Here is a 17,260-nt window from a genome sequence, read left to right as displayed (position 1 = left end):
GCTATGACCGCAATATTCTTTCACTATTTTCCCCCATGATCATATTGTTTCAGTTATTCAAAAGGCTCGAATGATGCTCTTTATTATATGAGAATTTTGGAAAAATAACTAATAAAAGTGAGGTGAGGTGCCCCCCCATCAATGCTCATGGCTCCCTTACCCGTTGATTTCTGGCAACGACCCTGCCAGAAGTTTATGGGATGTCTAGCATGAGGGGTCAGCATATCTAATCTGTTGACTGATTATGAAAGGAGTCTTTTGCTTTAAGATGATAGGTAGTGTACAAGTGAAGGGATAGACAAGACAAAAAAGGCTTTTAGAAATTTTGAAAATACAAAAATACAGTATTTTATTTTGATACATTTTTTGGCTGCTGTATTTTGTAGATTATTTTGATACATTTTAAGGTGGGTATTTGGTATTTTATTTGGACATACATTTTGATGTATTTGTGCCCATCCCTGGCTAAAGGCTACTCTTTGCGTGGGATCTTTCTGGACAGAAGAGAAGAGAAGAGAGTATCCTACAAGGTGGAGGTTTATGATGTTAAATGAAAAAACTTAGTTCAAGTGAATTCCCCCCAAATTGTTGTATTAACATAAAAGACAATAAGTAAATAAATCAGGTGGTATTTAAAAAAAAAAAAAAAAAACTGTAGGCCTACCTTTAAATGTTCACAATTCAACACAAATTTGGTAAAGTATAGTGTAAAAACAAGGCAAAATGCGGTAAAGTGCTTCAGGCTGAAATACAAGTTTACCCTGAGCCTAATAGGCTAATTTTGAAAAACGTTTTAGCATATACTGACGGCCCAACTCTGCCTTGCCGGGTTGGGTTCGCCTCTCTCCCTTGCAGGCCCCGTTTTGTCCTCTTTTGGCCTGCAGGTGGAGCTGTGGAGTTTTGCCAAGGTGTGCTAATTGCTGGCCTAAATGGAGGGTGGATAAAATCAGTACTCTCAGACCTTTACCTCAGTCCATTTTAAATTACCTCAGACTCAAATAAGATGGGATTTCTGTATCACGACTAAAGGAAATGTCTTCTTTGCATGGTAGAGTTTGTGAATGGAGCATTAAACTGTGCTCATAGACAGTGAATGGTTGTCAGGTTGCCCATACAATCATTTTCTTTACAGAAAAAGGTCGGGTTTTAATGCAGTGCCACCTGAGGTCCAAAAGTAGCCTGGGAATACCCATACAAACTTTCGGCAAATTAGGTCTGTCTGGCCAAGAGGCCATTGATGTCCCTATATGGGCACGCATACAGATGTGTATTGTGCAATTGTGAAGGTCTGGGTGTTCCAGGCTAGTCCAAAATACCACGGCCATCCAATATATTTTTTTTCAGCCCTGTCTCTTGTTTTAAAGGTTTCTCTAGATTCTCTCAACATTTTAATGATATATGTGCTGTAGAAGATGAAATCCTCAAATCCTTCACAATTTCAAGATCAGAAACATTATTTTTATATTGTTTCATCATTTGCCCACACGGGTTAGTGATGAATACCTTCTCCACCTCTTTACTTCTGAGAGTCTCTCTGGGATGATCTGCTAGGCTATTATCTCTCTGTCGAATTCTTCTTGCATGTGGCAAACATTAGAGGGAAAATTATAATTATAATGAATGATGATGAAAATACATAACTAACCCAGAGCAACTACATAGCCCATAATCCAAAGCAGGTCTGAGACTTGAAGAGAAGGTATAGTGTGAACATGAAGAAAACTGAGGCCCCATCAGAGCTGAAGTGCACCAGAAAGAGATCGGAGTCCTCTTTCAAATTAACTCACAATGTGAATACAAAATGACTACATATAGTCCCTTTTGTTTTGGTCCTCTTTCTGGACTGAGTTCGGTTGTTTTAAAAGGGACTATATGTGAAAATGCCCTAAGACACATACAAGGTTGGGGGCTAAGAGAGATGGGCCATCCATTTCATGATGTGGATATGTACTAGTCATAGGCTATTGTCAGCCCCAGCCTTGCACACAGCTTGCAAGGTTCAGGATTATTTCAAACAATATGGTGTTTTTTCATCAGACTCTATATCAGTAAAAAAAAAAAAACATACATTTTACACTTGTGGTTTAAATGCAATCCGCCCTCTTCCACTTTTTTCATTTACAAAGACTCAGACCACAATTGCATAAAGGTAGGTTTTATTTAGTTCATTTTCAAATGTACTTTTCTGTTTGATTCATTAAAAAAGATACAAAGCTTTAAGATCCTCCAGGTTCTTTGACACCATTCCACTTGAGGGGAGAGAAGATTTAAGTACAGAAACAACAGTATAAGCATCAGTGTTTTAGATTTTATTCAGTGGGAGCATGCTTGAAAATTTGAGCGCAAATATTTACAGCATGGGTGCCCTCAACAGCGTAGAAACGCACCTGTAGCACCCTCGATTGGGCTTCAAAGGAGAAGAAAGTTAGTAAAAACCAACTATTCATTAGAAATAGTATGAGCTGAAATGCCATGATCAGTCTTATTTACAACATACAAATACACCTGATAAGGCAATAAGTATTTGACAGTGGTGGGAAATCCATTTGAAATAAGTTATTAAACAAGTGAGAAAATAAATCAAAAAGCCAGTTTGAGGAGAACTGGAGTGAAACAAAATCAAAGTTGGCAGGGGGTGGAGGTATCTTGGGAAAGGCATTTTAAAACAAGCGTCTATACTTAAGAATCATCTAAATTTGGCAAATAAACTAAGAAAAACACTTTTAAGCAAAACGCATCATGAGGCAAAGATCAATCAATCTAGTGATGAAACGACACAAAAATAAATTAGAAATGGATAGCTGTGTTAAGTAATTAAATGAGTACCTGACTTCTTTATCTTATTCTTTAGTATGATACCTTCCATAGCTATCAGGAAGCATCAGCTTCCAATAGTAGCAGTCACAGTTATTGATTCCAATATCTCATGTCATCCATCATAGTGTAGTTCTTGATAGCCATCTCAGAAGGTGCAGATTTCTATCCTGAATCTACATGAAAGCTTTTACATCCTGGATATAAACACAAGTCAAAGGACACTTTGAAAAAAATATACACACCATAACAAATGCACATCATACAGTCCATCTGCATTTCCTCTGCCAGGAGTAAGAAGCACTCTGAGCTGTGCGATTCAGTGAAAGGAATTCCTTCAGATTTGCAGATGTTTTGGTTGAACAACGTTAATGATGCTTCTTGCTTAGCCACCTCAACTCGAGTCGAGTAAAACTCTGACCAGGTGCTGCTGTCCACTTGAGTTTTTTTCTCTGTGTGCCCCGTTCAAAGGGCCGAGAGAAATTACGCAGTCTCATTCACGGTTTTAAGTTTAAAACATCACATGGAGGAGCACTCAAGAACTCCAAAAAGAGAGAAAAAAAAATGATCCAAAAATGATCTGCATCACTGTTTGGTACAGAATAGCTTCTAAGAATCAGGATATTTCATGGAATGCACCTATCAGAAAACTAAAGATTTTTTTACTGATATAATTAAGGCAGTACTCCTAAAGAACACTTTAACATAGTTAAGTATTCAGAATGTGGCTAGATCAGTACAAATTGACAGCAAAATGTATGTTCTGCCTTTTTTAAGCCAACATATTTATGGACAGTGTTCACGTCAGATTTGGCTAGATGATAAAAAAAAAAAAAATGAAATCCTTAGAGAAAACATCTTTCGCTGCATGGGGGGTTCCAGTCTAAGTGTCCTAAAGGGCTTCATATCCTGTGAGCCTTCACAGGTCATCTTCACCCTACAAAACAGAGAATCCCAGATCCTCAAGAAGACCCTGGGGAGCAACGCAAAGCAGACATCCTCGCAAATCCTTGAGAGGTTGTGCTTGGCCTCCAGCCAGGTGGCAATGTAAACTACAGGCCTCAAGGGAGGGACGCAGTCTAGTATCTAGGCCACTGATATGCTCTCCTTCACCATCTCTTTGTGTCCAAATCCATCCATGGCACAGTCTCCTTAGCGCTTAGGCCCAGAAAGGCGACTCCGTCAGGAGAAAGGAGAGTGGGGGAAAGAGTGGGAGCTGGGGCTAGTTTGGTGGAGGTGGCTAGTGTTTATTTAGATCCTTTGATCGGGGTGTCGGTCTCAGTGGACTGTCTGCCATCAGTCCATGCCTCTCTAGTGCTCTTGAGAGCTAGCGTTCGCTGCTGGTCCACCACCACATAGTCCACACGCTCGTCTGACACAGCCGCTCCCGTCCCGTTGCTCTTTTTCTGTAGGAAAAGAAGCAGGAGAGAAGAGGGCTCATATTATATTATGGTAAGTGTGCTAGCATTAACACAGTTTGTACAGTAAACAGACTAATCAATGTCAAATCATGCAGTTCTTGAGCTGTTCTTCTAATGCGATTACAGTATTAACCTATGGAGCATACCTTCCGTGGGGGTGTGGATTTGCCAGGGTCCAGATCTAAGTCCAGGTACTCCACCTGTTTATCTCCTTTAAGCGGCACCATGGGACTACTGCCTCCATCTGCGTTCATCTGAGCACTCAGCTTAAGGTTCTAGAACAACAAAGAAAACCCCAATGGTGCAGACTGGTTATAAGAAGAACAGGGAGGTCAAAACGGTGTTTGCCAGCACACCACTTAAAAAACTAACGCTGACTCTAAAAGCTAATGCTAAGTTAATGCTCTACTCTACCAACCAGGGGCGCGTTTCCCAAAACCATAGTTGCTAATCTGTTAGCAACTTAGTTGGTTGGCAATGGGAAATTTAGTTAGCAACTATGGTTTTGGGAAACGCGCCCCAGTATGAGAGGTGGGATCGTACTAATGGCATGAGAGTATAAGGACATATGAAATGTTCATTTTCAGGAGAAACAAAACATAGGCATTTGAATATGATATCCAGTGATTATTGAATGGAAGTTCTTCAGAGTAGGGTTCTGTGAAATTCAAAGCCACTGTCTGAGTAGGTGAACCTTAAATTAAGGGTCTAGTATGACATTTCGCCATACACTTCTTGACAAAACTTTGTGGGCATCATACTGTTAAAGCTTCCAACTAATAACGAGTTGAGAGGATTGTATATAATACCTAGGGTTAAGAAGGTGTGTGATCATGCACTGTTCTGACTTTGAGTTCAGCTTGGAACCTCTTTAATGCAGAATCCTTTCTACCAGAACAGAGCTCCTGAGTGTGAGGAGCCACTGGCATGGTCAGTCCCTCACCTCCTCTAGCTGGTCAAGGCCAGACATCTCCCTCTTTATGGGAGTGATGGGCACAGTGCAGTAGAAGGACTCCTCTCTATGGAGCAGGAGACAGACAACAGAGAAGACAGGAAGAGGGCAAAGGGATGGGAAAAGTGAAATAAAAACAGAGGAAAAGATAGAGGATAGAGAGAAGGTAACAGACAATGGAGAATGAATAGAAAGAAAAGTAGAGGACAGAGCGTTCACCACCACATGTTGGAACCACCGAGAGATGAGAAAAACACAGCAGGAGAAAAACTAAAAAGGGCATTGACAAGGAAACAAGGTTTATAGATGATGGAAAAAATAAAGGAAGTAATGAGACACTAAAGCAAACCCAAAGAAGCAGTCACCAGGGATTTGGGAAATGCAAACAGAATACATGTGGGGCCATTTCATGGTTCTACTTTCAGGCCAATTTGAATTTAACTTCACATTAACATCATCCAATAGGTTCATATCATACTGACTAACATTAGGCATTGCTAAATTATGTATTGCATGCTTTGTTGCATATGTGTAAAGGTCTCATCACTGCATTCATGTAGAGAACTCAACTGATGAATAGAATCAGCTGGGCATATGAACCAACATGAAAAGGGCCCACAGAGACATGAAAAAAACAAAAAAAACAATCAATAACAAAAAGGAAGGAAAAAATGCAAGATGTGCAACATGCTCTCTATAAAAGAAGTTGCCTGCAGAGGATGGGGTGAGCGTAATGAAATGGCAACAGAGCAAAAGAGGAGGAATGAAGAAGCAGCATGAAGAGGAGTCCTTCCAGCAGGCTTGTCCACAGAAGCCACGTATACCCTTTGGGGTTTTATTTTTTACCTCCTGGGGATGACGACGACCAGTAATGATAAATGAGGACTTCTGAGGGATATGAGGATATCACTAAATAGCCCATACCCTGCCATGCGACATTCTGTGGGATATGAGGATATCACTAAATAGCCCATACCCTGCCATGCGACATTAATTTAACAACAGGCTGTTTTGCTAGCTGATGTGTACCACATAACAATCTACCAAGTGCGATTAATTTTTTTTTTTTTTTAATAAAGTACTGGACACATGACACATTAGTGTGAGCATTTTTGTCTGTCCCAGATCTTTCATTGCTGAAAAGTTACAATCTAAAAATGAAGCATACAGTATATTCAATGACAAAATGTATGGATATATTTAAAAAAGTTCAACTTTTATCTGAATTTATGTAACTAATGAAATTATTAAATAATACATCTTGCTCTTAGGAGCCAATAGAAATCTTGGTTAAGTGCCTGAGAGGCAAGTGGGGAGTGGTAAAGCTGGATTTACATACTGGTTCGTCTGAAGACATACTAGATGTTTGCATGGCTACATAATTCTCCTCACACTCCTCGGAATCGGTGCTGGAGGCAGTGCTTTGCACCGACGAGGGTCTTGGAGGCATGGGAAACCTGGAGAGACTGAGCAGCACCAAAAGGTTTACACTGCTGCTCACACAATCATACAGCACACACACACAAAAAATATATACACAAAAAAAAACATATACAAACAGTGCTCTAACATAAACACCAGTCATCCCTTCATCTCCAGTAATTCCATACACCATAACAAGGACAAAAATAATCATGCACAACACCATCAGGCATGAGACTACTGTGATGGGTTAGGTGGTGTCTGCTATAGTGTCTAAGTTAACAGTGGTATACAGATAACTAGTTTCCCAGACTAGGGCCAAGACCAGCCATCTGATTGAAAACTGGTCTTGGTCCTGGAAACCAGCCCAGTGTTGGCTTTTTATACTGTATAGTTTAGACATGCAGAGCATAGCCTAACTGTCAGACTGTGTCAGTAAGGCACATGGTTAAGGGATGTATTGTCAAGAATGTCCAGTTTAAGGGTTTTCCCATACATCTTAAAATGTATTTTTTTTTATACTGAGTAAATGCTGTAGTAAATCTCACCGTACATTTTAACCATGAGGAAGGAATACCAAATGAGTGCATTAAATATGTATATATTACTTTCGATGTTGGCCTCATTTGACTGACACAGGGCTGACACCATGGCTTTGCTATTTGATGGGCATCTTGAGGGCTTTGGATACTTTGGACCTAGAACTTACTCCCTGGCGAACGTCCTGGTGTCCGGTGAGCGGACGGGCGCCGTGAACTCCTCCAACTCCGACAGGGGCTTAATCTCCAAAGGGGCCGGTCTGGCTGTGGGGTTGAGGGAGGGGGGGGGACAAAACACAGCCATTAGCCATCAGTAGACTTCATCTAGATTTCAGTCACTTGGAGCCACCACTGTAACGTTTCTAACCCGTGAAAACACTTGTGTAAGAGGCTGTGGTACTTATATAACCATCACGACGTACAACAGTTGACCATGACCAACTCACAAAGCAGAGAGGGTACACACAGAAGAGTGACTACTCCTAGTTCCACAACATCTTGGGCTGCTCGCCGAAGCCTGGCTGTGGTAGAGCCTTGCATAATCAACTTACACCAACTCCTCACAAAAATTCCTGATGGACTTAGGATCAGATATTACCTGATTTCTATGCAGCAAGCTGGAGGATTTAGCCCAGGGCTCTTAAGTATGTCATGGGTAATTCAAACCTGCCGGAGCTGATGGGAATATCTATATTCATACTGTGTGGACATGGAGACACAGATGCTTATGCAGAGTAAATTCTGTCTTTATCACAGTACTTAAACTTACACTGAACACTGCTGGCAGGCCCAAGCACCATCTGAAGCATGACTGAGTGTCATGTGGTCCCAGTGCAATACTAACACTTTTCATTTCAAATGAAGTTTCGTAATTGACAATCTGCCGTACAGTTACATAAGGGACACCAGGACCCCTTCAGCAGGTCTGCATTTCAGTCAATAGAGGGCACAAGTGCCCATGGTAAGAGCTTGGTAAGCCTTTTCCATCAGCCATGCTAGAGTTGGGAGGACCTCTGTCCCAATCTTTGGACAGTACAATTGTACAACTGATTTGCTTTCTGACTAGAGTATGGGAGACAGCAAAATGTACATCTGTGGCATCTGTCTCATTTGTCGAACATGCCACAGAACAGATGACCTAGGCAAGAATAAAACAGTCTGCTTCTCTGTGTTAGCTGTCAACTCGGTTGTAAAGAGATTACACCTTAGGAAATCAAAGAGGAGTGGACTAGCCATTCTGATATAGACTGGCTTCTGACAGTTACCGTGAGCCTCAGAGGAGCTTGGCAGCAAAGGCGTTTGACTGACAGTGAAAATGGGAGTGAGATGTTCACTCACTCCATCCCTCTGCCACTCTCTCTCTCTCTCCCTCTTTCCTCCCACATTCACAGGGCCTGATTCAGTCTTCACAGCTGGCCAACAGCGACGATGCGCTGAGAACTCGCTCAATCTGGCAACCGAGAGAGAGCCAGCTTTCCCATAGTGCAACAGGGTGGGCCAAAACATGCACCATCTGGTGCTACCACAGAGAGAAAGACGGAAGGAATAATAAAACAGATAAGGGATCCATACAAAGACAAAAAAAGAGTGAAAGACAAAGTATGAAAAGAGAAAAAGAAAAAAAATTGAGAGATTGAAAGGTTGAGAAGAAAGAGAAGACGACAGAGCCAAAAAAAACATCTTGTTTGATATGCGTTTCAAAAGTTCATGGAGACATCTGCATGAAACTACATCTGGCCCAGGTCACCACAAATGTGGCAATCGCACAGCTGAGAGCTTATGAAACACACACACACACACACACACAGAGAGGGAAAGTTCACCACAGCCCTCTATAGTGTGTTTGTCTTCAAAGTGACATGGTGTAAATTTGTACTATGACAAACAGATTCCTAATAAACCATAAATAGATAGGGAGGCAAATCACAACCAACAGAGTAACAGTTACATAACGACGAAGAGAGAAGCAATAAAATATATAAATAACTGGGTCATACCAAGTGCTAGTTTTGGAGAGAAAATAAAAGATGGCAAAGGCAGTTCAGTGTTTGTGTGCATGAGCATGTGGGTTCAGCCTTGGGCCATTTAAAAGAGGACTCAATATGTCCACACTGGTAGCAAATCCTAATTTGATTGGTCAGTAATGTTTACTTAAGGAAACAACTAAACATGGCGTCCTGTCCTTGACCCAAGCGCTTACAGACCGTCACATGCTGTTGAGTCCCCAGCTTCTTTTCCAGAAAGACAACAGTGTCTGGGCAGCTTGGCAAAAGCCATCTGCTACCTTTTTTTTCTGGTATCAGGAGACTGGGAACATTACCAATCAAGTTTGTATGTGAAGAAAGAGTGTTTCTGACCATGTTGTTAGGGTTTGTGTGGGAATTAACCAGGTATCCACCATGTGAGTGCAACGGTCAGTGGCGTGGAAATGAGGTGAATGAGGAATGTGTTAGTGTTGAGAAGGACTTTTCCAAGGCCCACAGTCAATGAGTGTATATGGTCGTGTTAACATTTATTAACAAGCAGTAACCAAACACAGTTTGCTTGGCTTTCCCAGTTGGTTTGGTTATTGTTACAAAGCAGACTGCGGCAAGAGAATTTTAGAGTTTTGTTGAAGATGTAGGTTATTTGTAGGCTAAGCACATCAACAGATTGATTACAGATACACTGATTATAATGTTGCAGTTATGCCTTACTGTGAAAGTGTCTAACAGTGATGCCCTGGAAACAAATATTTCATTGTTTTTGTGGTTGTTAGTGTTTCCAAAACATGCATGAAGTTTAAAGTGATGTTAGATGGACGGAGAGTGTGTGGCTGATGGACAGGTGAGAGAGATGACAGGCCAGACAGTAGAGAAAAGATTCTAGATGCTGCGGCAGGTGATGTGGGTTACCTACCCTTGCGTCGTCTTGGGAATTCACCTATGGTTTGTGAGTCGGTTCGCTCAAGACCGACTGGCTTAGCTCTTAATACCTTAGGGCTTTGACCTGATTGGTGGAAGAAGACCGTTCTCATTACAAAGCTTTGGGACAAACACAGAGGGAATGCCCTCTCAGCACCACTCCTTGAGCCCCACAAATCTCCACAAGACATCGCTCCCCATGCAGCACCAAAGGACACGGTCAAGCAGTGCGTCAGCTCCTCTGCTCTCTCGCCCTCCTCCTCCTCTCCCTCTGTTCTCTCTTTCCCTCGTTTCTAAGAGGGTGCACATGTAGTGTTGTGGTGGCTACAGCTAGCCCGCATGCATCTTAATTCATGCAGAGTCCCTCCCACCACACGAATGCATACACTCACACACACACTGGGCAGCCTTTTACACACAAGGTATAACAATCGGTATAAAAGCACATGCACCAGAGGTTAGGGCCGTAGATAACATTGATTGTGTGAGTAAACGCTCAAACCAACAGCAGTAAATGGTCACATTTTAGCTGGCCCTGAGCATTGACAAAACCGACAGCTCGCCACAACTGTAGCCACACATAGATCAGCATCAGACAGAATGCAGCCATCAACATGGCAAAAACTGTACAGTGCAGAAGTGTACCATAAAGATGGGGAAAAGGTATCAGCAAGTGTGGCTGTGTTGTGCTGGTTAGTGAGAGAGACAGAGAGAGAGAGAGATGGAGAAATTCAAAGCGAGTGAAAGGCAGAGCGATACTGGCAAAGGAAAGAGAGAGGAATGGCAGAGACAAAGGGACAGAGCAAGAAAGAGAAACCGCTCAACGTAATGATGCAAGAAAGACTGCAGCTGGTACAAGTAAACACAGATGAAGACTTCTCTGAGGAGGAGACCGACATTAAAGAAAGCACCCCAAAGCTCACCGAAAGGCCCAGTACAGCCCAGCTCAGCTCAGCACAGGCCACCTCCCCAACACACAGAGAGCAGTGGTGCACACCAAACAACACAAAATGGCTGCCTGCTGAGGCTCCATCCAGCACATCACAAATAACCAGCTGGCAGCGAGGTCAGCAGCACATAGCAATGTATCTGGCCCATGGTTATAAAAGATTCACAGTACCCCCAAATGCACAATAAAATGGTTATGAAAGATTCACAGTACCCCCAAATGCACAATAAAATGGTTATGAAAGATTCACAGTACCCCCAATGCACAATAAAATGGTTATGAAAGATTCACAGTACCCCCAAATGCACAATAAAATGGTTATGAAAGATTCACAGTACCCCCAAATGCACAATAAAATGGTTATGAAAGATTCACAGTACCCCCAAATGCACAATAAAATGGTTATGAAAGATTCACAGTACCCCCAAATGCACAATAAAATGGTTATGAAAGATTCACAGTACCCCCAAATGCACAATAAAATGGTTATGAAAGATTCACAGTACCCCCAAATGCACAATAAAATGGTTATGAAAGATTCACAGTACCCCCAAATGCACAATAAAATGGTTATGAAAGATTCACAGTACCCCCAATGCACAATATAATAGCCCTAGTGGCTAATAGGGGTGTGAGACAAACTTGTATTATTCTATTTGAAATCGCCTGCATCCTCTGCAGCTTTTGCTCTTGTAGCTTGTGGTCATAAGTGTGCGTAGAGCTTCATGTGTACCCTCTGGAATTCAGAGGGGATTTACTCCACCCTGGGTTCATACTTTTACTGGTGGTGAAGTGTTTTCCTACTTATTTTGCTTGAATGGTTCTGTTTGAAGTAAATAATTAAGATATGTTGGTTCCATTAAAATATCTAGATATTTTTCTTGGTCAATATCGAACACCCCTAGTGTCTAACTACAAAAAAATGAGCAGAATTCATAATTGTTGAAAACTTTAATTTATTAGTCCATTAAATTGCAATTGTGACTTGTTGAGGTAAAGGTACTTACTTTAATGTAATTACAAATGTAATTTTAGTCTTTGAGAGGTATTTGAGAGAAAACATTAAAAGGTCGCTTGCTCAAGAGCTGACGTGGGTAAAGATGTCATTTGGGTTAGGCTACCATGATGAAATGGTGGTGGAACGCTGTGCCCACGATTTGATTTGGCCCGACCACAGAAGCAGTGGCAGCCATGGCCTGTGGCTGCATGCCTCTCTGTCTCTCTGCTTGTACGACATTGAAATAGTGCTCCAGTCCCTTTTAACCAGAAATTCCCCTCGTCAGCCAGGCCATCAAAGACGCCTTTGACAGGATGGACAATGGGGACAGAGGTGACCGCTCCAGGCTAGCAGAGTGGTCAGGGTCCCTAAGACCCATGGATCTCAGGCCAAGCACAAAAGGCGCCTTTCATGGCGGTGCTGGTCACATGTTAACTGCTCGCAAGGGGCAAAGGGGATATCGAGGCGCTAGTGTTATTGTAGATGCTAATTTGAGAACTTCAGAGGGTTTGGGATGAAGGCAGATTTCAGTTTTTGTGCATATATGGGTCTCATGGGTTTGGTTGGTAAAAAGATTTTGAATATCTGATTGCGCTGCCATATTGTCAACAGTGGCACGTTAGCCTTTAGCATGATGGGCCTCTGAGGTGTTTGGGGGGAAATGAATGGGATTCATAAGCATGGGCCAGAACATAAACGAGAAAAGAGCTCCCAGCATAGAAAGCAATAGGCTACAGACAAGATCATAATCAATTCAATCAATCTCACCTCTCTGACAGACAGAACACACAAGGCTCAACAAACCTTACACCAGTCAACATACATTTCAGCTCTTCCACACACACACAGCCACAGAACACATCCAACCTCACACAAACACACACTCACACGCACAAACACACACTCACACGCACAAAATGGGACTGTCCCCTGCCTCACCTTTGCGATCTGGCTTAAGGTTGCGGTCCACGGGGGGCGGCTGGCGGTCCACGGGAGGCGGCTGGCACTCGTTCAATGGCATGGGTCTCCGTGGGGGCGTCTTGGGGCTGGAGCGGAATCCCATGTGGGCCGGCGGGGGCACCTGTTTGCCCAGGGAGGAGAACTCCACCGTGCCCGGGGTCATGGGTACGTAGTTGGGCTCATGGATGGGCTCGGAGAGGCTGCCCGAGCGCCGGTGGGAGGGCGAGTTGGCGCTCATGGGCACGTAATTTTCGTCCACTTCCTCCGTGGAAGCGCTGCTCACAGGCATCATACCCTTGTTTTTCTGTGGTTGATAATACACATACACACACACACACACACACACACACACACGAAGAGGAAAGGAAAGTACTTCACATCACTTTTCTGGTTCAGTAGGGGACACTCCAAGATTCTACCTTAAAACTATATTTAGAGCTGCCACCAGAGGCAAGAAAGTAAGAAAATAATGCAGTGATACATGATGTGATTCACTGACTTCATGAATCTCCCCTTTGGTTTGATTTTTGACCCATCTTGTTTTGCTCTGAAGTCTTCAAGCACACAAGATAAGACAGTATTTCATTAGGCCAAACTGACATAGGCTTTACTTTAAAGGAGCGATACAAAACAAAGTCATGCACTTGTGAGTATACTCATTCAAATAAAACAAACAGGCAATGATTTTTTTTCTTCAAGAAACTCACAAAATAATTGCTTAGACTTTCGTTGAATTCAAATGCGCCACATTTGTCTGACGCAAAGGGTCTTGGGATGTCATAGCAGTCCTGGGATCCAAAATCTGTATAAACATAACAAAAGTAGATTTAAGCTGTGGGACAGGTGAGAAGACAGGTTAACCCATTTAACGATCTCCTAATTATAGCATACAGCTGGACAGTCAGAGGGAAATTATACCATGGACAACAATGAACCAAGTTTCAGTTTCAATTCTGAAACATTAAAGTATAAAGTATAGTATTATACTCTTTTGATCCCGTGAGGAAAATTTGGTCTCTGCATTTATCCCAATCCGTGAATTAGTAAAACACACAAAGCACACAGTGTATACACAATGAGGTGAAGCACACACTAATCCCGGCGCAGTGAGCTGCCTGCATCAACAGTGTCGCTCGGGGAGCAGTGAGGGGTTAGGTGCCTTGCTCAAGGGCACTTCAGCCGTGCCTACTGGTCGGGGTTCGAACCGGCAACCCTCCGGTTACAAGTCCGAAGTGCTAACCAGTAGGCCACGGCTGCCCCAAATTAAGCAAACCCAACAGCCATGGGGAAGAGTAACAACATATTCATATTTGACAGGAACGGAAGGTTAACCAACTCAACATTTTACTTCTCTACACAATCTTGTTTCAGGGTACATTCAAGTAGCAAACCATAGCATCAAATATCACATATTGAAGCTTATTAGCATCCATGCAAAACTGATGTGATCCTTCTCCTTTTCATGGTGAAAAAGCTAGCATATAGCAGCGAGATACCACATATTAGTAAAGACTGAAAGATAAAACAAAAACTGTCCAACCATTGGATAAAAAGTGATAACATAATGCTTAGCTTATCAAATATTAATGTAACATTAGCCAAATGCATCCAGAAATGTGCATTACTTGTCTTAAAAGTTCACACTGCAACACTGCTGTCAACCACAGACAGAGGGCGCTATGAAAAACAACAGTACTATGCAAACTATGGATTTTAGCCTGAGGTTGAAGGTTCCATCCAACCCAGGGAGGAAATGTGTGTCTAATGACCCAGCTTACGCTACCAGGGAACCAGCAGAGTTCAGCTGATAAAACTGCTGTGTCATACTTCATCAGTGTGCTGTGCTGCTCACTGAACTAACCCACTGATTTTAAATCCAGGCCAGGAAAAGTGCTCCTGCCAGAGGCTCTTGAGAGATACTATTTCAACATCCACAAGTACTTGACTAACTTTATGATGCATACCAATTTGTGTTAGCAGGAAATCTATTCACAATGAAGTTTTAGAAGTTAAGTCTTCTAAAGCATTGTGACTAGATATTCCTTTTCATCAAGGACAATATTTCATATTCAGATCTCGTGGAAGAACTTTGGAAGAACAAATTTCAGTTCAACTTACCAAGTTACTGGCAAAGGCAAAAGCCTACACAATACTTAAAAAACACTGAGCTGCAATTGAGATTTAGTCTGTCAAAAGTCTGTGAGAGAAATGTCACAGAGGCACAAAGAGATTGCATTCCACTGCTCCATGGTTCTCAGTTTAATTAACATCAGGGAAGAAGGAATGGATGTGGAGTCCTCTTGCTGACAGAAATGAAAGACTTCAGATTTATTTTCTATGCTAATCCAATGTGCTGTTCCACCACTGCTTTGACTTCCTGGACACCTACCTTTGCGGAGGCGCGAAGTGTCCATAGGGCCGATGGTGTTGCTGCGCAGCGCTTTGTTCCCCGCACTGGTCGGCACGCAGTAGTTCCCGTCTGTTTCCGAGATGGAGCGTGGCACGGCGTAGGTGTCCGTGGGCGACCTCTCCGGTGGCCCCCCGGCCGGCATCGTGGCCATGGACGACGAGAGCGAGGGCTTGGGCGGGCGGGGCGGGGGCACGACTTCTCCTCCTCCGAGAGGCTCCATCCCTCCACCTCCCCCCCGCTCACTGCCGCCGCCGCTGCTCATGCTCCAGGGCAGGTAGGACGAGCAGCCGCTGCCGGGGGTGGGCGGGATGTCGTAGCACGTCATGTTGCGCAGCTGCGCCTCTAGCGAGGGTTTGCGGCCCGGCGTGTTGAAGACGTACAGCTCGGACGACTCGCTCTCCGAGGCCGAGCGGCCGGCCGGCACCGACATGACCGTGTCCTGCGAACGGCTGCGCGGCAGCTGGTAGAGGCTGCTGGGGTCGGTGGGCGGGGGCAGCGAGGGGCCGTGGCGCGAGGGCGGCGAGTCGTACAGGGCGGCGGCCGACGAGGCCGATGAGGGGTGCGAGTGCGAAGGGAAGAAGCCGTTGACGGACGTGTGCTTGGCCGACGAGCAGGCGGTCGGGGGCGTGCGGTGCAGTGGCAGGTTGTCGTTGCAGTCGGGCTCTGAGGACGTGGACTTAGAGCAGTCGCCATGAGACCTGCACAGAGGGAAGATTGAGTGGATATCAATGAGTGAGTGAGATAAATGTTAAAAAACGCAACCAAAATGTGAATAACTCAATCAGTAATCAAACATATCCAGTAGTTTTCAATATAGTGAATGGACACATCACGTTAAAGTATGTAGTTGCCTCTCAGAGTAGTATTATATTTTAATCTAGTCATTAGAATGTTTCTCCTCAGTTAGGTCCAGAAGGTTCACACCATGACAGTCATGCAGAACACAAGCCTCTTTGGGATCCAGGTAATACTACCATCCCAACACGTGACATCTGTTAACATTTGGGTGAGCTGATCAGCTGTAGACAGTTAGTAAAGCACAAACCTCACTCAGGTGTAGTAGTTAAATAGGGATTATTTTTGAGCATCGACCATTTATGTTTGTGTGTGTGTGTGTGTGTGTATATTCAAGTGTCTGTATGTGTGTGAGTGCGCAAAATGTTTATCATACAAAACTATAAGTAGTACAAGTAGTTTTTGTTCATTTTGCCTCTATATTGATAGGACAGTGAAGAGTGACCGGAAGCGAGCGGGAGAGGGAGAGATGAGATGAGATGAGATGAGATGGGATGGGATCGGGAAATGACCCTGGGTCAGATTTGAACCCGAGTCCTCGTGGGCACTTTGATGCAAATGTGGAACGGACGCTGCAGCCACTTGCACCAACACCCCACCCAGAAAGGCATCTATAGTCAACAAATTCCTTTACATTACGTACTCGCATAATGTAAGTATAGACTAAACATAATGCCAAGCTTGATCCAACTGCGTGTGTAGGTCTGCATGTGTGTGAGTTCGTAAGTGCACACTGGCGCGCCATGCTTTGCACTCACTGACTGGTGAGGGGCGAGCTCCTGCTCTCACACTCCTCTAGGAGCAGGTACTCCTGATCCCCCTCAGGTGGAGAGGGGGGAGGGGGCAGGGGAGGCCCGGGGGAAGGGCTGGGGGTCACTGAGCTACACAACATGAGGACGGGGGGGGGGGGGGGGTCAGTGGAACCATGGGAACAGATAACACAGCAGCAGGTAGCAAGTCTGAAAAGTAGTGACTGATCCTTTACTAACGTTATGCTACATTTCAAGACCTTCCACTTCATGCATTTTTTCTCTCAGTCTCCCTCTAGCAGGCTGGTCAGTTCAGCCAGTCTCTGCTTTAAGTTAGCCCTGCTCCTTC

The 17,260-nt window shown here is 43.7% G+C and overlaps 1 protein-coding gene across 12 annotated transcripts in view; it reads right to left on the bottom strand.

Annotated features, from left to right (window-relative positions):
• Nucleotides 1-2,139: 2,139 nt before the first annotated feature.
• Nucleotides 2,140-17,260, bottom strand: part of gab1 (GRB2-associated binding protein 1) — a 64,803-nt gene continuing 49,682 nt past the window's right edge. For 7 of the 12 annotated variants that reach the window (XM_042058408.1, XM_042058417.1, XM_042058496.1 and 4 more), the window contains 9 exons: nt 16,921-17,043; nt 15,347-16,065; nt 13,665-13,759; nt 12,937-13,261; nt 10,047-10,136; nt 7,319-7,412; nt 6,527-6,653; nt 4,382-4,510; nt 2,140-4,220 (listed from right to left, as the gene is read on the bottom strand). In XM_042058408.1, coding sequence (XP_041914342.1) covers nt 4,062-4,220; nt 4,382-4,510; nt 6,527-6,653; nt 7,319-7,412; nt 10,047-10,136; nt 12,937-13,261; nt 13,665-13,759; nt 15,347-16,065; nt 16,921-17,043 — 1,861 coding nt within the window. In that variant the 3' untranslated portion in view covers nt 2,140-4,061. Of the gene's footprint in view, nt 4,221-4,381; nt 4,511-5,178; nt 5,255-6,526; nt 6,654-7,318; nt 7,413-10,046; nt 10,137-12,936; nt 13,262-13,664; nt 13,760-15,346; nt 16,066-16,920; nt 17,044-17,260 lie in introns of all 12 variants that reach the window. The other 5 variants (XM_042058435.1, XM_042058463.1, XM_042058444.1 and 2 more) reach the window with 5 other exon arrangements.

Source organism: Alosa sapidissima, chromosome 1 (genome assembly GCF_018492685.1).
Source record: "Alosa sapidissima isolate fAloSap1 chromosome 1, fAloSap1.pri, whole genome shotgun sequence".
In the NCBI taxonomy this organism is placed as follows: Eukaryota; Metazoa; Chordata; class Actinopteri; order Clupeiformes; family Clupeidae; genus Alosa; species Alosa sapidissima.
Note: the sequence above shows the minus strand (reverse complement) of the source record. Positions and strands in the feature narration are given on the sequence as shown.